Source organism: Astatotilapia calliptera, chromosome 14 (genome assembly GCF_900246225.1).
Source record: "Astatotilapia calliptera chromosome 14, fAstCal1.2, whole genome shotgun sequence".
Taxonomy (NCBI): domain Eukaryota; kingdom Metazoa; phylum Chordata; class Actinopteri; order Cichliformes; family Cichlidae; genus Astatotilapia; species Astatotilapia calliptera.
Genome location: NC_039315.1, coordinates 16,232,330 through 16,252,549, shown reverse-complemented (window position 1 = coordinate 16,252,549; position 20,220 = coordinate 16,232,330). Strand labels below are relative to the sequence as shown.

Genomic DNA, 20,220 nt, shown 5'->3' with positions numbered 1-20,220 from the left:
AGGTATGTTTAGAGCATGGTGGTGGTAGCATCATACACGGTTCTGTTTTGTTTCCAGTGGTACTGGTATATTGAGGATAAATTAATAAAGGAGGAGGACTACCCCAAATTCTCAATGTTTGACCACTTTCTAAGCAGAGTGGTCAAACATTGAGTCAGAATTATGCCAGAAGTTTTTTTTAATTTCTTCTAAAAGCATCTGATGAAGTTGCAACTTGCTAAGGTCATTAAACATGTTTGCTGTACATTCATTCCACACTGGAAAAAGAACAGTTCAAAGAAATCATTAAAAGCCCAAAGATTACTATTCATTCATTCATTCCTTCCTTCATTCATTCATTCATGTCCACAATAAGTGGGTAGTGGTGCAATGGATCACGGTTGATCCGTAATCCAAACCAATCCCACTCCACGGTTCGGTACGCACGTGACCCGAAGATTCAAAAAAGAAGAAAAAGGTCTGCGTATGGTGTGCGTGGTCAGTCTGTCAAGCGATAGCTAAGTGGAGGAGCAGAGGAGTTTGCGGTATCTAAGCAGCCCTTTGCCGCCCAATCCGACCGGGCTAAAGCTATTACAAAAGCTATTGGGGTGTTTAGCTGCAGATGGGAGGTCGTATTCAGTTGTGCAAAACAAGGGGTTTAAACTAGTCAACGCGTTAGTTGACACATTGACGCCGTGCAGCCCCACGCACGGGGCGATCCATGGTAACTAGTTAACGGAGATTTGCCGCGTAATGCAGTTATGACATTAACGTCATTTTAACGAGATTTATGCTGACAGCACTAGTTTAAACTATGATGAAGGTGCTTGAGCCACGCTATGACATCCCGTCGCGCGTCCACTTCAGTGACAAGATCGCTCCCAGCATGTATGAGCAGGAAAAGTTTAAAGCTATGGCTGAGCTGTCCCACCATCTTCTGTTGCCCTAACTACAAATGGGTGGACCTCCAGGGCAACGGAAAGCTACGTGACCGTGACCTCTCATTATATCACAGCGTAGTGGTAGATAGAAAGCCCTGTACTGCCCTACATTGCACCTTAATTTGTTTTTATATAATTGCGTGGAATAAGTCTTGAGCTGAATGTTTTTTAATAGGTAAAAAAATACTTAAATAAGTAAACGGCGAGTTAAATTTCTGTCTTCTTTTTTTCCCCTGCTGATCCGAAAATTTATCCGATCCGTGACGAAAAAAAACAAACAAAAACATCAGATCCGAACCATGAGACTTTTGATCCGTTGCACCACTATAAGTGGGTGTACACTTGTGATCACAACCGTAAATCAGCTTATGATGCTATAACACTAATCCTGAAAATCTAAAATATTCAATCTCAGAACTCAGTTTAAATGAATATGTCCTACACTCTGTGCTGCAAGAAAACACTGGTCATGTTATCTCTTTGGTTACCGCTCACTGTAGAGCACATAACCTCATTATGTCTCTGCTAACAAACCATTTCCTTCTCTCCAAGAGCCTCCCTTTGCCCTGCAACATCTTCCAAGATGATACGTCAGGGTTATAAAGAATTAATATGGTAATGATATGGTCACTTTGAAACTAATGCAGATCAGACCACTAACCCTGCACGGCATCGCTGATCTGGCTCTACAGTCGAGGACAGAAGGCACTCAGACTGATTTATCCCTGTGTGAATACGTTATCTTACCACCTTTGACCTCCATTGTCTCTTAATGTGTCCCTATTCTTGGTTGCGATAGTCCGCATTACAATAACCTCACTTTCATAGAGATCTTATTATTCAACAGTAAAATGCCATGTCTTCGGAGGCTATAGCACCACATTATCTCAGCTCAGACATAATGAGGGAGACGTAAGAGAAAAGGAAACAGAGTGAAAAAAGAGAGAAACACAAAGAAAAAGACAGCTGAGGGAGAACAAAGAGAATACAGAAAGCTGGGGGAACTTACACAACACTTTCAAATTCTGGTTGAGGGTGGAGGAGCCTTGGCAAACAGCACTCCGAGGGTGGGAGCAGACCAAAAACTGACTAACTAGAAATAGTAACACTCACAGGCTGCAATTAAAACAAGCATCTCCAGTGCTGTGAGTTGAGGACTTTTAAGATTCAGGGGAAGGATGCTCTTTACAAATTGGAGGCTGAGATGTCAGAGGGTGCAAACGCATAAGTGGCTGGAAAAACAGACTCAGAAATGTTGTCAAATAACCTCTCAAGTATCAGTGTTAAAGGGCAGATTCTCTGCATCCAAGTGCAGATAAGAGTCTACTGCTTTATTGTGTTTCTGAGGTGCATATAACAACTGTACCACTCGTCCTTACTGTTATATTGTAGGGATAACATTCCCAGCACATCACAAAATATGTATAAAAAAAATGCCAATGTGAACACTGACAGAATAGACCGAGTCCCTCTGTTTACATAAATTTCAGCTAATGAGTTTGAGTCTGGCGTTATGATTCATGCAAAACTCTCCAGCCAGGAGATGTAAGAGAAAACAAACATTTAAAGGCCCTTCGCTGGTGTTCTGCTAGCTTTGCATCAGTTTTAACATCACTTTGCTATCTGTGATAAAATATTCACCACCGCTTTTGCATGGTCAATAATGAACCTCGATGCTAAGAGTTGTTTACTAGTGGAGCACCACTTCAAGGTCTTACACCAGGCTGTCTGTCTTAAATGGTTTTAATGGACAGATGAGGAAGGCATGTTAAGTGCACTAGGATCAATCATTCTTCAGGCCTGGCACACAGTCGCTGCTCAGGATTCCTCCCAGAGTCCAAACACTTTGTGGCTTCCTGTGTCATCTAAGTATGGCTTGAATATATTCTCCCTGTGGTGAATGGCGTGGTTGGGATGGTCTTCAACTTTCCCAACTAGGTGTGTTCAGTGGTCATCCATAATGTGCTCCATTTTTGCAACAGGATAGCACATACAGATAATGGAAGGATTGGTAATCTTGAGATTTACTTCTATTCCCAACAACCCAGACACCTGAAAAGCCAAGTGCTAAAAAAAACCCAACCTGAAATTGTTTTGGTTTTTTTTCCTTTTTGAGCTCTGTGTCTAACAGCTGGTTAGTGCAGCTTTCTGAACTCTTAAAAACTGAGCAGATCAGCTACTTTCCTTCTTGTCTTTTCAAATACAAGTGGATGCAATTAAAATGGGTGCTAGTAGTAAAGTACAGTAAGGAGAGAGGCATGGATAATCCAATCCATGCCTCAGTTTAAAAATCAGCAATTAAACCATTCAGATAATGAGAAGGAAACATTAGCACTGATTTAGGGTGTAAAATCCTTTGCATTTATGATGAATCACTGCTGCTAATTGCTACATGAATAAAATCCATCATTTATGTCCAAGATGCTGAACAGTAAGCACTGGCCATCCTCTCCAAATCTATACATACTTGACATGTAATGAATAAAAGGTTAAAAAGAAAATGCTGAGGGATTTTCCCAGCATGTCAAAGTCAATTTTATGACTGTTTTTGTAACCGTCTTTGTTTAACGGATCGGGTTGTGACTGGTAGTTTCAGGATCTGCTAGTTGGGTCTCCAACTAGCCAGGACTTTCCCTGGACCAAGCATCTCCCTTCAATTTGACTGACTTTCTGAGTATTATTTAATAAAATCACTCAGTTAATTTAATGCTGCTGTTTGGACGACCTTTTTTTTTAAAATGGCTTGACCAAGCCATGAAAACAGTAACAATGAACTGCACGTAGCCTACGATGGAAAACAATGTCGAGCTGCAAAAACTGGTCTTATATTTGACAAGTTTCAATTCAATTGATGTTTAAACTAAATGGGTAAATACTTTTATTAAAGCAGCATACATGCTGCTTGTCACACAGCATAAAGAGGCACGAGAAATTAGAAGGAAAGCAAGCAAACACATCCATGTGCCAAAGCACAGTAGAATCAAGCTCTGCTCAGCATCAGCCGAGCTAAACACCTTCTGTAAACATGAACTGTAATCTATTATCAGCTCGTGAACACACTTTAACATTCAGCAGCAGTGAAGCGAGCAGCAGACCATATGAATGGTGGCTTTCAGTTTCCACAGCGGGCGGTAATGCGTTACTAGAAAACACACAATCTCTGAAAGCTACTGATTATCATCCATAACAACCACAATGTCTCAGTGTCACAAACCCTAATGTTGATTAAAAAGGTGCTTTAAAAACACCTGAATACTCCCAACTGAAAATAACTGCATGCCTCACTGTATCCTAGAAATTTCACACTCTCCCGGGACTAACAGAGTGTGGAGGACGTGGATGCAACTGTGTAGGAAAAGTAATGAACGCTGACCTTTTGTTATATATTCTGCCTCACTGATCAAAAAATGAGAAGCTGTGCCCAACAGCCAGTGCGACAAGCTAAAACAAATAATGCAATCATTTAATTGTGAATGGAAAAATCAATAATGTTTCTAAATTTAAATTTGCAGCTTCTCTTCCTGCATTAGAGGAATGCACTCATGAGAACATATGGGCTTAATACACATTATGACACAGATGATTACAGAATCCATCATCATTTGTGAAACTTCTATTCTACACAGCTGCAGAAAACCGTCCACACAAACACATAATTAACTACAAACAAAAAAGCACACAAACAGCATACGGCAATTCCCCTGAGGTAATTTTCTGTGCTTCATTCAGAGGGGTGGATAAACTGAGATATGGGATAATGTGTAATGCAGGGGCGAAAGTAACACCGCAAAGAGGCTACATGCATGACAATATGTGTGTGCGTATGAATGTAGGATCTACACCTGTGGAGTTCTTGAGGAAACATCTCGGGCAGTGAAAGTTTGCAGCAAGCAGAAGGGGAAGAAGAGGAGGGATTCGGGGTTGTGAAGCTGGCCAAGCGCGCAGCTCCTGGGGAGATGTGAAATGTTTTTGAAGCCATGGTGGAAGCACAAATAGATTAATAGATCTCTATTAAAACAAACAAAAGTAAATAATCTTACATATTATATAGTACTTCATCAGTAGCAGCAGACTGGATAAAAAAAAAAAAAATATGGCAGTGTTTTTCCTCTCTCTCTCTTTCAATATAACGCACAACCCACTACTCCCATTTAAATGCTTAGGCCGCTTTATTAGGTACACCTTGCCCTTACTTTTACTTTCAGAAATGCCTTAATTCTTCAAAGCAGATTAAATGAGCTGCTGGAAACAGTGATCAGAGATTTTGCTCCATGTTGACATAAGAGCATCACATAGTTCCTGCAGATTTTTTTTTTGGCTGCACACCCATGATGTGATTCTCTCCCAAAGCTGCACTATTGGATTCGGATCTGGTGACTGTGGAGGCCATCTGAGTGCAGCGCAGTGAAGTCATTATCATGTCCAAGAAACCAATTTTAGATTGTTTAACCTTTGCGACATGGTGTGTTATTCTGTTGGAAGCAGTGATCAGATGATGGGTTCACTGTGGTCACCAAGTGATGGACATGGTAGCAGCAATGATAGGACACTAGTAGAGTTTAAACACTGCTCGACTGGTACTAAAGACAATATCCCCACACCTTTACACCACTACAGGGCCAGAACCGTTGACATAGGGCACAATGGATTTATGCTTTCATGCTGTTTAAATTCTAATCCAACCATCTGAATGTTGCTGGAGAACCTGAGACACAAAAGACCAGGCAACATTTTTCCATTTTTGATGAGCCCGTGCAAATTGTTGCCTCAATTTCCTGTTTTTAGGTGTCACTAGTGGCACCCAGTGTATTCTTCTGATACTGTAGCCCATCTGCCTCAAGATTTGACATCTTCTGCATTCAGAGATGTTTTCCTGCATGCCTGGGTTGTAACAGGTGGTTATTTGAGTTACTGCTACCTTTCTGTCAGCTTGAAACACTCTGGCCATTCTCCTCTGACATCAACAAGATATTTTCACACAGAACTGCCGCTCACTGGATATTTTCTCTGTAAACACCCGTTTTTATGTGGGGGGAAAAGCAACAGAAGTTAAGAGTCAAGATTCTTGGATGAGTAGCAAAATACTTGTGCTAGAAGAGGATAAGAAAAGGACAGACTCGCCTATTATGCATCAGCAAGGAGGTAAAGTTTGATTTGATGGGAGGAACCTTCAGAAGCAGAACTGATTCATCTTACCACGGGGGAGGAAAAAAAAAAATCAGTGAATATCAGCAAGACTTTCCATTTTTGATACAGCAGTGAATGAGCGTAGGTCTTGCATGCATTAGATTTCACAATGAAATGCCACTGTGCAATTACTTTTGATGACACACTCCAGCAGAAGCAGGGAAATGTCAAAATCACAATTAGAACCACAGCAGCCAAAACAAAAAAAATGATGTTTTCACACAGGCACGCACAACCACACTCACACACATATACACATGCAGACCTTATAATGCACAGATAAACGATGAAATTGGAAAAAACAATTGTGTTCCCACCAGGATGAATTGAATCTCTTTTTTGAGATTAGTTTCTCATTAGGTCAACGTTTCAGTTTTACTAAGACTGTGGCTTCTGATCATGAAATAGCAAAACAAATCCATTTCACATCATAAGATTAGCATCTATTATCATGGAAATGTTATTAGTTATTTTAGTGCTAATCATTTAGGGATCCCACCAGCTATTATATGAAGACTTAGCCAGGGACAATGTCCAAAACTCTGAGCCAGCAGATATCCACGGCAGCACATCATGTTTAACGTGACGGGCATTTTTATGAATGCAGATTAATTTAAAAAGCTGCTCCAACACTAAACTGTTGTCAGAAGGTGGTTTTGAAATTGAATTTCATAAATGTTTTCCTTCCTTTGTGGAGAATTTTTATCCAGTGCCTGTTTAAAGAGATTAAGTGCTCCTTCTTCTATCAGCTGTTCCCTTTAGGGGTGGCCACAGTGGATCATCTGCCCACATCTCACCCTATGCAAACCATCCACATTTGCCACAGCAACCTTCCTTCACTATATGCATGAACCTCTGTGGTCTTCCTCTTTTTTCTCACGCCTAGCAGATCAGTCTTCAACATCCTACTTATCATACTACTTATTAAATTTAGTCATGCCTCAGGTCCCAGAAACAGATAATGTAAGGAAATGTAACAAGAAACACTGATGTAGGGAAATTACTGCTAAACCAAAGCAGTAATATGTAATATGTAAATATATGCACAAAAACACACAGGGTATAAAAATCCTACTCAGCAAACGAATGAGCGTCCTGAATGTACGTTCCAGGTTATTTCAGTCGCCGTCAGTGGTCACAGTGCAACGGGTAGAAAGTACAGAACATAACGACCTACCTGTAATGAACAACCCTGACATTTACATCAATCGTTGATTGATGTACGGTTCTTTAGCATTTATCACAAAGGCGCACACACGGCTCTGATTTCATTCACAGTCATTTCAGTCAGGAAATGACCTGCAGGAGAATTTGTATCATAAATGCAACACCTTTCCTCATTGCTGCTCCGCTCAGTGCGTCCATCTGCACGCTCAGGATAGATAAAGGGCCCATCTGATGCCTGCCGCTGCAAGCACATAGATATATTTGCAGGCGGGAGGGGAGGCAGGGAATAAGTGAGGAGGAAAGGAAAATTATTAGTAGGAGGTGTCACTAGCATGAGTAACATCCCCCTTGTGTGAACAAGGGTCAAGATCAATGCCCTGATATAAAATGAGAGAAGAAGAGGTGATGAGAGATTGTGGAGCAAAAAGACAGCAGGAACGATGGATTGAGTATCCAGCACAGACTGAACAAAAGCAATGTAAAGAGGGGCACAAATGGGCAAAGAGACAGCAGAGAAACTGGGAAGTATGAAATATGGTTAACAGCAGCTGAAAAGGAAAATGTAGCAGTAAAGAGTGATGGAGACAGAAAGCAGAAAAACTGAGAAAAATGGAGAAACGGGAAGGTAAGAGATTTCACCGTGAGGGTATAAATGCCCCAAAAGCAGAGAGAGGACGGATTGGTGGAGCGCTTTGAAACATTTTCAAGGTCCTCTGACTTCTACTGAAGTCTCCAGTCTGCACACAGCCTTTCTTGCTCTTTCTGACAAATTTTTCTTTATTTCCTAAATTTATTTTAAATGACACAGTCATTTTTCTTCTCTTTGTTCAGCGGATTCTGCAACGATTATCCTGCTTTTGGCTGCCGTCGTACATTAGACGGCAAACTGTGACTTTTGGCTTTCTTCTCTTTCTCCTTTCCATTAAAAGCTTCTCTGACTCATTACTGAATCACTGCAGTATTAAACATTGATGTTATCATTAAACAGTGATAGGTGAAAACAAGGGGTCAGTCGTAGTAACCTCGGCTGAATGAATCAAGAAATCAAGTCATGGCGAATCACTCTTTCTGGAAATAAGGGAGCAACAAATCGATGGGTAAAGAAAGAAATTAAAACCAACACAACATTTAGTGATTTGTTAAGGTTGTTTTTAAGCCTTCAAAGCTAGATTGAGATCTGAGGATGGTTTTGCACAAGCGGTCTCTACCTAGCCCTGTGGTCGGGCGTATCGTGTGTCTCTGCACTGGTATATTCTCCATTTCTTTTGATGGTTATTTCCCCATTAATGTTAGTTTACATCAGTGTGGTTGGTACTGCACATGGCCTTATCCTTTTACTTTGTTGTAGGCCCCTTTTTTAAATCATTAAACTTGCTCTAGTGGTGGCATCTCTTATTTTATGATTTTGGGCGGTAGGTAACAAATGGTAAATGGTAAATGGCCTGTATTTATATAGCGCTTTACTAGTCCCTAAGGACCCCAAAGCGCTTTACATATCCAGTCATCCACCCATTCACGCACACATTCACACACTGGTGATGGCAAGCTACATTGTAGCCACAGCCACCCTGGGGCGCACTGACAGAGGCGAGGCTGCCGGACACTGGCGCCACCGGGCCCTCTGACCACCACCAGTAGGCAACGGGTGAAGTGTCTTGCCCAAGGACACAACGACCAAGACTGTCCAAGCCGGGGCTCGAACCGGCAACCTTCCGATTACAAGGTGAACTCCCAACTCTTGAGCCACGATCGCCCCAAGTTTAACAAGTGAGAAATAAAACTGTGGATATGATTAATAAAAACCCATTCAAATTCTGGATAAATTAGGACTTTGGTTAAAAGAATATAAGTTATAGTTTCACCTGAATGGAAACTCCTAAGGCAGTCGAGTCCCATCAGAACAAAAGTACAGTATTTCTGAGGCAAGAGTTACCCTGAGTATGTCATTTTAAAGAGCTAAACACTAGAAAACAGAACAGAAAAAAAGAGCCTTACTCTCATCTGGGTTGGGTGAGGCAAGGATGGCGCTGTGCTTCCTCTTCACCTCTTCAACTTTCTCTGCCAGCGATTCGATAAAACCCCGGATCTCTTCCACCTGTCAAGAGAGCGAGACACAAAAAGGTGCTTTAGATCTGCTCCGTAGCAGGAAGCACCTGTGACTCACCTGGCAGATGCTGTGAAGACCACAAATATGAAAGTTTTTCCAAGTTCATCCAGCCTCAGTCATCATTTCTCCATGCAAAACTGGACGATTCTCTTATTTATACCCTGTTTAATTCTGACACAGATTTCAAGATCTGGCTTGTTTGTACTACAGACTGATAAGTGAGCTAGGAAAAGTTTTCCCAGTAACCCGCTGCTGCCTCCTACGTATCTTACAGATACACGAGTGCTATCGACAGCAAATAAATGGAAATGAATGCCTTTAACCCAGTCATTAAGCACACTGACAAAAACTGATCCTTGAAGTGCATCATATTCATCTCCTCCTTTGAAGTCCACTGAGGTTCAGGACTGATATTCTACCCCTTCACCTCTCGCCTATACTTCCTGCTGCCTGGCAGCCAGCTGTACCGTCTCTGGCTCTCGGTGACAGCCGGAAAATCAGCGGGTCACATCTGTCAGTGACTTCATCAATCTTTACTTTCATCTCAGTCCATCAAACTGCTGATCATTTTCTCCTCCTTTACACCTGCTCTGCTACAGGCCAGCCTATCCCATGTCATTCCGGTCATTTCCTTGCACATCTCTCTGGCTTGGCTTTTTAACTCTAATTCCACTTTTCCTCTGTCAGTTTTCACAGCTCTACTACAAACCTGAGATTTCCCCTTCTCAGCCCCGGTGATTATTCGCCAGTTATCTCTTTAATTGGCTTCTGATTGGCTCTGTTTTTTAATAACATAATTGGCTCTGAAAGACAACTGGGAGAGAGACCAGACACCGTGGGTGGGTCGCTTAGGTGAATGCAGAGTTAAACGTCATGGGGGAAAGAGAGCAAAAGTTAAAGATGTAAGAGAGTGAGAAAGGACTGGAGAAAGGAAGGACACCAAAGAGAGTAGAAGATGAAACCACTTTAAGCTGCCTCGGTTTAGAAATCACACGTTAGTGAGTCATGGCACATCTCTCTGCTCTTATAAGGCATCAGATAAATTTTATTGGTATGAGAGAAAAACATGATCAGATGAGGCTAAAAAGCCCACAGATGTGTAAAAACAAACTGATACACGTACTTTGAGGGTAGTTTTGCAACTGCTTGTGACTTTTTGACCGAAGACATTTGTTATTATTCTCTGTGTCTTGTACAAATGTCATGTTAAGCAGCCTTAATCCCAGCTGGATATTGCAGTAATTCATTAGTTTTAAGTTATTCTAGTGTAAAAGTCTCATTTTTATCTGGTAAGGAGAATGATTAGGAGCCTCGAGGCCACAGCGAGTCTTTCTTGCTTTGGCTCACTTCATTCTTGCATCATCAGGTGAAGCATAAATGGGCTCTGTTGCACAATGTAAGAAAAGTAAGACATTTTTTGACAAATAGCTGAAGATGAGGATCTTTTCTCTGCCTTTTCTTTTTTAGCTCACTGTTAGGCACTTATTTTCTTCGAATTATCCATATTTAAAAACATTTTTTTCAAAATTGTTCATAATTTCAAATATCAGCCTCATCTACTATCCATCTTTAGATCTTCAAATTAAACTCTTTCTACAGCATCACAATTTAGATTTAGTTGCGTCTTAGAGTAGTGTTTGCATCCATCTAAACGATCTGATACTCAGACAACGCCAAAGCAGATTAAAGCCTCAACATATTGCATACAAATGTATTCACACACTTGCTGTTGTGAATACATAAGAAATGATTACTTTATAGCAGGAGTCTAATGATTCACATACTGTGCAAGTCTTGAGCCACCCATCACGTCTCAATGTTTCTTTAGGAGAATGAGAAATAGGAGAAGCATGCAAACATATATGGAAACACAGAACATAAAGCAAAACAATTCAGCTAAACTTGAGTTGTATTACATAAGAGCTTACTCATAATCAAGTAGCTCTTCACCTTCCTAAAAGTCATTCCAAAGTTCATCTTGACACCACCAGGACGGAGCCTCCACCGTGTTTTGCAGATGGCTGTAAGCGCTCACTGTTGCATTTCTCTCATGACCTCCTGGATACATATAGACCTCAGTTTTCTAAAAGCCACACAATGTGGAAAAGAAGTTTTCAGTAACTGCTCTTTTGGATATAATCCTTTATTAATCCTTTGGATTAATAAAGTATTTCTGAAATTTACTGGGGGAAAAAAAAACAAAAACAAAAAACACTGTCAAACATTTCTCTTTTGTATTTTTCATAGATTCAACTAAACAAATGAGAACAAGTGATGCATTATTGTACAGGCTGCTAGTAACAAAGAGTATAAAGATATCATTTAAAATTGGCTCTTTCCCAAGTTATTTTTATACACAACACTGCTTCATACCTTGAGACTTCCGTTGTGGTTTGGCATACAACCAAAAAAAAGAAAGGAAAAAAATATTCCTATGAAGATGATCAGATACAAGGACTTGACTGAAAATAAGTGAGGAGCAGATTATGTCTAAAGAAAGACCTTGAAAAACTTCAGAAAGCCTGAAAACTATTCTTCAAGGCAAACCCATCTCCTCGGTAGCAAAATATAAAGAAAGGAGTAGCTCAAGACTTTTGCACAGTACTGTAAACATTTATAAAAGCACGTATCAGAAAAAGCTTGCAGAGAAAAACTGCACTGCAGATTTTCATAATCAACAAAGTAAAAACGCTACTTAAATGTAAAAAATAGAGCTTTTTAATCACTTTATTGTGAACGCATGTCCGGGCTAATGAGCTTCAAAGACGAGCCACATCACATGAAGCAGATCCTAAATTAATTTTCTAATTAAACTAATTAGAACTTCTCTGTGTAGCCACTATTTCAACAGCACTAATAAAGATTACGGAAATATAAGCAATTCTTTTAGTTACAATTTTCATTGTGTGACATGTGGGGTGGGCAGTTTCAGTGGCTGTTACATAATCGCATAGTAATCGCATAAACAGGCATGCACACAGATAGATACTAAGCATGACCATAGGTGGCTACATTCATCTTTACAAAAATTCCACAACATAAAATCAATATGCACACTCAGTGTTTACAGTGTGACTCAAGGTCACAGTGGTATTTCCACTGTCCGTTATCCCTGCAGATCACTAGTGAAAGCTTAATTAACACACCCAGTCGGGGTGGAAGCCTGACCGCGCCTGCTCTTCTTCTGCTCCACTCACCATCTACATCTCTCTGTCACATATTGATACCCGTTCTTCCTCTCTGGTCTTGCTGTCTAACTTCTCCTAACGACTCTGCCACTCTCACACTCCCTGAAGCTTTTAGCTCAGTGTCAAACCGCTCTCTGTGGATCCCTCTGTCTACATGTTTCAGTCAAACTCTGCCTCCTTCATTTCTTCACTTGAGACAGACTGAAAATTACAGACAGATAAAGAGGGCTGTGTTTCTATATCAGGGATACAGACAGTCTGTCAGAAGCGGGAAGCAGCAGAAGAACATAAATGAGACAAATGTGAGAGAAATGGCTGCAGCCTGCAGCGATCCTCCGGAGCTAAAACATCCCATAATTACAGACTTTTTGAAGCTATACCCTGGATTACCTCTGTACTGACTGTCAAACCTCAGATTCAGGAGTTTTAGACTTCGCAGCTGAAGAAAGAAAGAATAGAAAACTCTCTGCACTTTCTTTTTAAATATAAAAATGTGTTGTTCTGGTTGCTGACGTACAGGCGTAGCTGAGAGATACCAAAATTGTTTCATATTTTGCATTCAACGGGGCAGCACATTGGTGCACTGCTTAGCACTGTCATTTTACACAATGAAGGTTGTTGGTTCAAATCCATGATCTCCCTGGGCCTGTGTGGGCTTTGTCCAGTGCTTCGCTTTCCACAAAAAAAAAAAAAATCAACAACAACAAAAAACAAAAACTGGTGATTCTGAACTGAACAGAAAAACTCTTACTGTGATGGGCCATCTACCCGCTTCGCTAGTGCCCAGCCTCCCATGCCATGACACCCTTGATAGGCAACATCGGAACATTAGATAAGCTTTTAAACAAAATGGACAGCTGTACCAGATGTGCCAGATTGCTGAGTCACAAGCAGATTGATGATTCTCTTCCTGTTTTAGATGGTGCTCTTCTATTGTGTCGTCCCCCCCCCCCTTCACCGTATACTAGCATGTGCACCAAATATTGCCACTGCCACCTTAGCCACCTGTGATCTTAATAACAGGGAATGTTTTAAAAGGTGGCCACAGCTCAGACTCAGAAAAACAAGGGAAAAAAGAGAGCATACGTTTTGAGCATGAGTCTGCACAGTGACTAAGCATTGATTCTGGCACTGAACGACATTTTTCCAAAACCATTTCCTCCTTTTTTGCTTTGAGGAGAGGGGTACAAACACTTGGACATGTCAGTCTAAAATCTTCAATGTTTTGAAGACATGATTAACAACATTTTCACAGTCAAATTATTGAGTGTCCCTTCTTGCCCTGTTGATGGGGACATGAATGTTTCATCGCAGCATGAAGGTAATTGCCTCCAAAATCCTGAATGATTTAAAGTAATCATTCCCTGGTAGAAAAGTGCATGCCAGAAAAGATTAGCATGGCAGAGCCACCAGAGACCATTCATTCTGGTGGTCACTGGTTCCAGTTTATCCTTAGTCCTTTTCCTGGTTTCCGTGCAGTGCCTGTGTGGGTTCTCTTGCTCCCAGAGTCCGATCAACCTTGAATTTAAAAAAGAAAAAACTAAAAACTTTAAGTGGTTAAAGCACCTGAGGGACCTGCTGCAGTAACAAGATAACACATTAGTAGTCATCTGATAGCCGCGAAGCACATGAACGAGCCACTAATGGTGAAGAATGAATGAAGCAGCCGATGCCGAGCCAACTACTACAAGCATAACTTCCCCACTCTGTGCGCATTAACATTTTTGCTCCATTTGAGAGACCACTGTAGTAGACAAGCTCTCGATTTTCTGGTTAATCTGCATTTCGTCTCTTGCCCATTCTTTGGCTCATGAATAAAATAATAAGACTGTGGACAGAAGCAGCTGAGGTGGCCTGTTTGATTGACCTGTGATCAGATGACTCCAAGCAAGAAAAGGTTTTCCGAGGATACGCACACAGTCAGAAGAGGTATTCACAGACTAATTACTCATTTATTATCAATATTTACATACTATAAGGTGCTTTTTGATTGCCTCTGCTGCCGAGTTTCTCCAAAACTGAGCCAGTTTAACACAAACTTGTTACTAAGCTCAAACATCTGGCAGGGTGTGCACTTCACCACATTTAAATTTACATGAAGTTATGGTTGATGGAGAAATCTAAAAGCTAATGCTGGAAGTGGGTGGAGAGTAGGGATGGGTATCGTTTAGGTTTTATCCGATACCGGTGCCAAATCGGTACTTTTGAAATGGTGCCGGTGCTCAAACGGTGCTCAAACCGGTGCTTAAAGAATGGAGAACACAAAATTGGTCCAAAAACCTCTCATGTTCAGCTGTTTTTTGTAAAAATATAACAATGTTAGCCTTTTCTGCAGCTATGGGGCATACATGGTATCACTCTTGGCTGGAAGCAGTGCTTAAACAATGGAAAAAACACAAACTTTGTCCAAAACCTCTCATGTTTAACTGTTTTCCACTTTTTCTTTGGTCATTTTAGCCTTTTTAGCCAGGGTGAAGGGAGTATCTGCCATCAAACAAGAAGACAGCCGCATGTAGCTATGATGATGTTTGCTAGTTCACCTTACATGCATTAATGTAATAACGTGGTTAGCCTACTCAATGTAAATTAGCTACTCACGCAGAGAAGAACGGCTGCTGCTGCCACCATCATCCGTCATCATTTCTGCTACACTGGCAGGGCTAGGGGCCAGGACTCTCCTCTTCGTGTTTTTGGGGGATGTTGCATAACAGGCAACCCACCCGCAGTAGATGTGCTCGGTGTGAGGTCTCGCAGCAAGCTATCAAATACGGCGCATTTCTGGGCTTTTAAAAAAAACGCTATGCGTCGCCAGGTGTTTCATCGGATTTGAGGTGTTACCTCCTTTGACAGTATCACAGTATCAGCTTAAAGCACTTGTTGCAGGCTGCTGAGTTTGCATATTTTGCTGTGAAGTACAGCCAGACTTTTGACCGCTTCGCCTTGGACATTTTTAATCTGTAGCTCTGCTCTAACAGAACGTACGTACCTGGCCCCGCCTACTATCCTCGGAAACGTAAAATGATTGGCTAGAATCTAAAGTGTATCACAGCTCAGGAAAAAAAAGCACCGAAATAAAGCACCGAAATGTGCGCTGCTTTTCGGTCTGGTTACTACCGTTTATGTCAGAACCGGTGCCATCATGGCACCTGTTGTGTTTACATACACTGCTAAGATGGTGAAGGGTTGCTTACAAGGGGGACTGAATATGAACATATACTCAGTTACCAGTAGGGGGCTCTGTGACTAAGGATGATGGAAGGAGAGAAGAAGTGAAGTGTATGGTGAGATGTAAAATGGCGAACTACTGCTGAATATATACGTTCCATTACAAACCAAGCCGTCTCCGTTCTTCTGTCGAAACACCACAAATTGGCGACGAGGGTGAGTGCATCAGTTCCGAGTCCACCATCTTTTCTTCCACATGTAGGTGAGCCGCCGATTCCATTTACTACATGGCGGAAAATATTCGACAATTACATGCTAGTAATCAATGCCACGGGAGACGCATGGCCGGATGCTAGGAAACGCGCTGTTTTGCTACACTGCTTGGGCCCGGAGGGACAGCGGTTATTCTACACGTTACCGGAGCAAGGTGATACATATGCTGACGCCATGAGCACACTGGAGAAGCACTTTGTGCCGAAAGTGAATGTCGTGGCGTGCCGTCATACATTCAGACAGCGTATGCAACGAGCGGATGAGACTGTTTCTCAGTATGTGGTGGCTCTGAGAGCATTAGCTTCATCTTGTAACTTTGGACTAGAGCTGGGCGATATGAGATTTTTTCATATCACGATATGTTTTTTTCATTTCAGGCGATAACGATATCTATCACGATATAAGCCAAATAACTATATTTGTAAGATTTAAATGTGCCGTTGCTCACAAGTAAAATGTGAAATAATCAGCAGCTTGTTTTTATTTAAATATTTATTCCCCATAATAAGTTCAACAGGGTAGATGTACTTAAGGAACATGAGACTTTTTCAGATAAATAAAGGCAAATATTGCAAACTACACAAAAGGCAGCCGCTAAAGCGTTTAAGTTTCAAAATAGAACAAACAAAACAGACTACTAAATTGTCAATTCCACTTAGAAACAAAATATTAATTCTAAAAATAAATCTTAGTTTGTTTTACAGAAGAACAGACAAAACTGACTAACTTTTGTCAATATCAAATAAACTGAGAACTAAAAGGAAATTCTCAATCTCTCCTTGTTGTATAGCTTAGCTTTTCAAACAGTTTTAACAGTTACTTTAGTCTGACAAAAGCCGAATGACGAATTAGCGCTTCCAGTCAGAGACTGAGGCTACGTCCACACGTACACGGGTATTTTTGAAAACGGAGATTTTCCGTTTTCGTTTAAAAAAATAATCCCGTCCACACGTAAAGGCAGAAATGAAGGAAAACGCTGCTATGAACATGCCAAAGCAGCAGGTGGCGCTAGATTCCTAACCGTGCCGAAATGCTGGCCAATCAGAAGTCTAGAAGCCTCGGTGGGAAAAAGTAAACAAAGCTGGGGCATAGAAGCAGAACCGAGTCGTATGTGTGGACGGACAGTAACTGTGTGTATATGTAAGCATTTAAACACTGCAGAGAGTAGAATTAACAGTAACAGTATTGTAGAAATTCATTTCACCGAAACAATAACGTGGCGCACAGTGTGACGCATGCACCAGTTTATTGTATTTCCAGACTTGCTTTCGGCACAATTTACAGTGCACGCTTCTCTGTTTTTTTTGTCAGACTTGAAATAGCCGAAATACCTTCACACTACGGAACTTCTATGGCTCTTCCGTTCGACAATCTCTCCGGCATTGGAACCATCATCTGTTTTCTCTTCGGTCACGCTCGGTTGATTTTTCTAGTCGGCACACTCATTTCCTCCATTACGCGCTGGCTCCATTACCCGCTGGCTGCTTCCCAAACAAACACACGTGCGGCTTGGCACTTGTGCTATACGGTAACAAGTCACGCGACGTGACTCTGCGGCTGTGATTGGTTCGGCTCCGCGTTACTTAATTTGGATTGGCTGACCTTTTTTTTTTTTTTTTTTTTTTGAGGACAAGAGCGGCGAGGTCTATCGCGATAGCTTAATTTCTCTATCGAGTAAAAGTTATATCGCGATACATATCGTTATCGTTCTATCGCCCAGCTCTACTTTGGACAAATGGAAAGTGAAATGATAAGAGATCAGTTGATCTCCAATGCTCATCTCAGCGCTGTGAAAGACAAACTGTTACTGGAGGATGAACTCACACTGGATAAGGCTCTAACTATTGCGAGCCAGGTAGAAGCAGCAGTCAAAAACGCTACTCTACTCTCCACACCCGGCTCGTGTCCGACCGCGCCTGTTCAGACAGTCGACGCGGCAAATTCCCACTCTCACCAGAGGAGAGGACCTCGCCCCGCTAAAGGCTGCACTCCAGACCAACGCAAACGGGGAGGTTCAAAGCAGCAGCAGCAGCGGAAGTGCTTCAGGTGTGGTTCTCACAAGCACTTAGCTAATGATAAAAACTGCCCGGCTGCTTCTTCAAAATGCAATAACTGCGGGAAAAAGGGACATTTTGCCAAGGTATGTAAGTCGTCAGTCAGTGAAGTGAGAGAAGTAGTGGTTCCAGAATTGGCAGTACTGTGCGTGCAAGATGCTAAAATGATGGCAGCTATTCAAGATAAGCTTACCTGCACTGTCGACATTGAAACTGTACAAGGTGGCTCTAAGACAGTAGAGCTGATAGTAGACACTGGAGCTTCTGTGTCTATTCTGCCAGAAACTATCTACAGACAGTATTTTGCAGACTGTTCACTGGTGCGACCTAAAGTCAAACTAGTTACTTATGCTAAAGATGAGTTGGCTGTGATGGGTTGTCTGCCTGCATCAGTTGCACTGCATGCACAGAATGAAAAAGTTCCTGCTTCCTTCTACATTGTCAAAGCTGGTTCCCCGCTATTAGGCCTCGACCTCATTAGAGCACTGAACGTCTGCATCGTCGGAGGCAAAGTGGACCGTATTCAGGATGAAACTGCAGATGAGCCGGATTCGTCTAACCAGAAGTCTGCTGTGTACAATGTTGATCCTATTCCACCAGCTCAACTTGGATGTGTTAAAGGGTTCATCCATAAAGTACAGGTAAACAACAATGTGCGGCCTGTACGCCAAAAGCTGAGACGCCTGCCATTAAGTGTACGTACAGAGGTGTCAGCAGAACTCTCTCGCTTACTCAAAGCTGGCATAATTGAAAGGATCGATGCAGCTGAGTGGGTGAGTCCTTTGGTCGTGGCCAGAAAGCGAAAAAAGGAGTTGAGACTGTGTGTTGACCTTCGTGAACCCAATAAGAGCATTATTGCTGACTGCCATCCTCTTCCTCATATGGAGGATCTGTTTTCTGACTTGGGAGGTGCCACTCACTACAGCCAGATTGACCTCAGCTCAGCATACCACCAATTACCTTTGCATCCGGAGAGCCGCAAGCTGACTGCTTTCATCACTCATGAGGGACTGTTCCAGTTCACACGTGTCCCATTTGGCCTAGCATCAGCACCTTCGGCGTTCCAGAAAATGATGCAAACGGTCCTGAAAGATCTGCCTGGTGTTTGCAACTACTTGGATGACATCATCGTCTATGGAACATCAAAGGAGGTGCATGATACACGCCTGCAAGCTGTTCTCCAACGTCTCAGAGATGTCGGCCTGCAGATTAATGCTGGGAAAAGTTCCTTCTGCCAGTCACACATCACATTCCTGGGCCATGTAATCTCAAAGGAAGGCTTACGTCCAAGCCAACATCACCTTACTGCTATTGCTGAGGCTCCTGCTCCAAAGGATATGGCTGCATTGCGCTCGTTCCTGGGTTTGTCATCCTGGTTCAGTAAATTTATTCCAGATTATGCTACACTGGTGGAACCACTGCGACAGTTGCTGAAAACAGACATGAAAGTCGAACTCCAGTGGAACGAGGCAGCACATGAGAGCTTCAGTAACCTGAAAAAACTCCTTCTGGAAAGTCCCGCACTTGCCGTCTATGACCCTGACTTACCTGCTTTTATCACCACAGACGCATCAGACTATGGGCTAGGCGCTGTGTTGACACAGTTACATCCAGATCAAGTGGAGCGGGTTGTGGCGTTCGCCTCCCGAACACTGTCTCCTGCTGAAAGAAAGTACTCCACCACAGAAAAGGAGGCGTTAGCCTGTGTCTGGGCGGTGGAAAGATGGCGTACATATGTATGGGGCTGCAGATTCACACTTCGTACTGACCACCAAGCTCTTACTACCCTTCTCAGCACCAAAGGTATGAACAGAGCGGGCATGAGAATCGCACGATGGTCTGCAAGGCTGATGTGTTTTCAGTATGATGTGCAGTACCGTCCTGGTGTTCAGAATGTCATCGCAGACTGCCTCTCACGGGTTCCCCTGATGTACTCCAGCACTGACATTGATGCTGAAAAAGACCTTCTCTTGGAGATAGCTGAAGTTTCTCCTCTCTTGACAGCGACACCGTTGACGGATTTTAAAGCTGAATGTGAGGACTGCCCTGACCTTTCTCTGCTGCAACAGGTTATCCGCTCAGGCTGGCCTAAGGTGAAAAGGTCTCTCCCACCTGAGATACAGCCGTATTTCCTGGTGCGACATGAACTTGCTGTGGAA

General features: G+C 42.2%; 1 protein-coding gene across 3 annotated transcripts in view; it reads right to left on the bottom strand.

Annotated features, from left to right (window-relative positions):
* The window catches only part of LOC113035759 (syntaxin-1A-like), a 79,641-nt gene that overhangs the window by 34,189 nt on the left and 25,232 nt on the right, over window positions 1-20,220 (bottom strand). For all 3 annotated transcript variants that reach the window (XM_026191443.1, XM_026191445.1, XM_026191442.1), the window contains exon 3: window positions 9,270-9,369. In XM_026191443.1, the coding sequence (XP_026047228.1) occupies window positions 9,270-9,369 (100 nt within the window). The remainder of the gene's footprint in view (window positions 1-9,269; window positions 9,370-20,220) is intronic.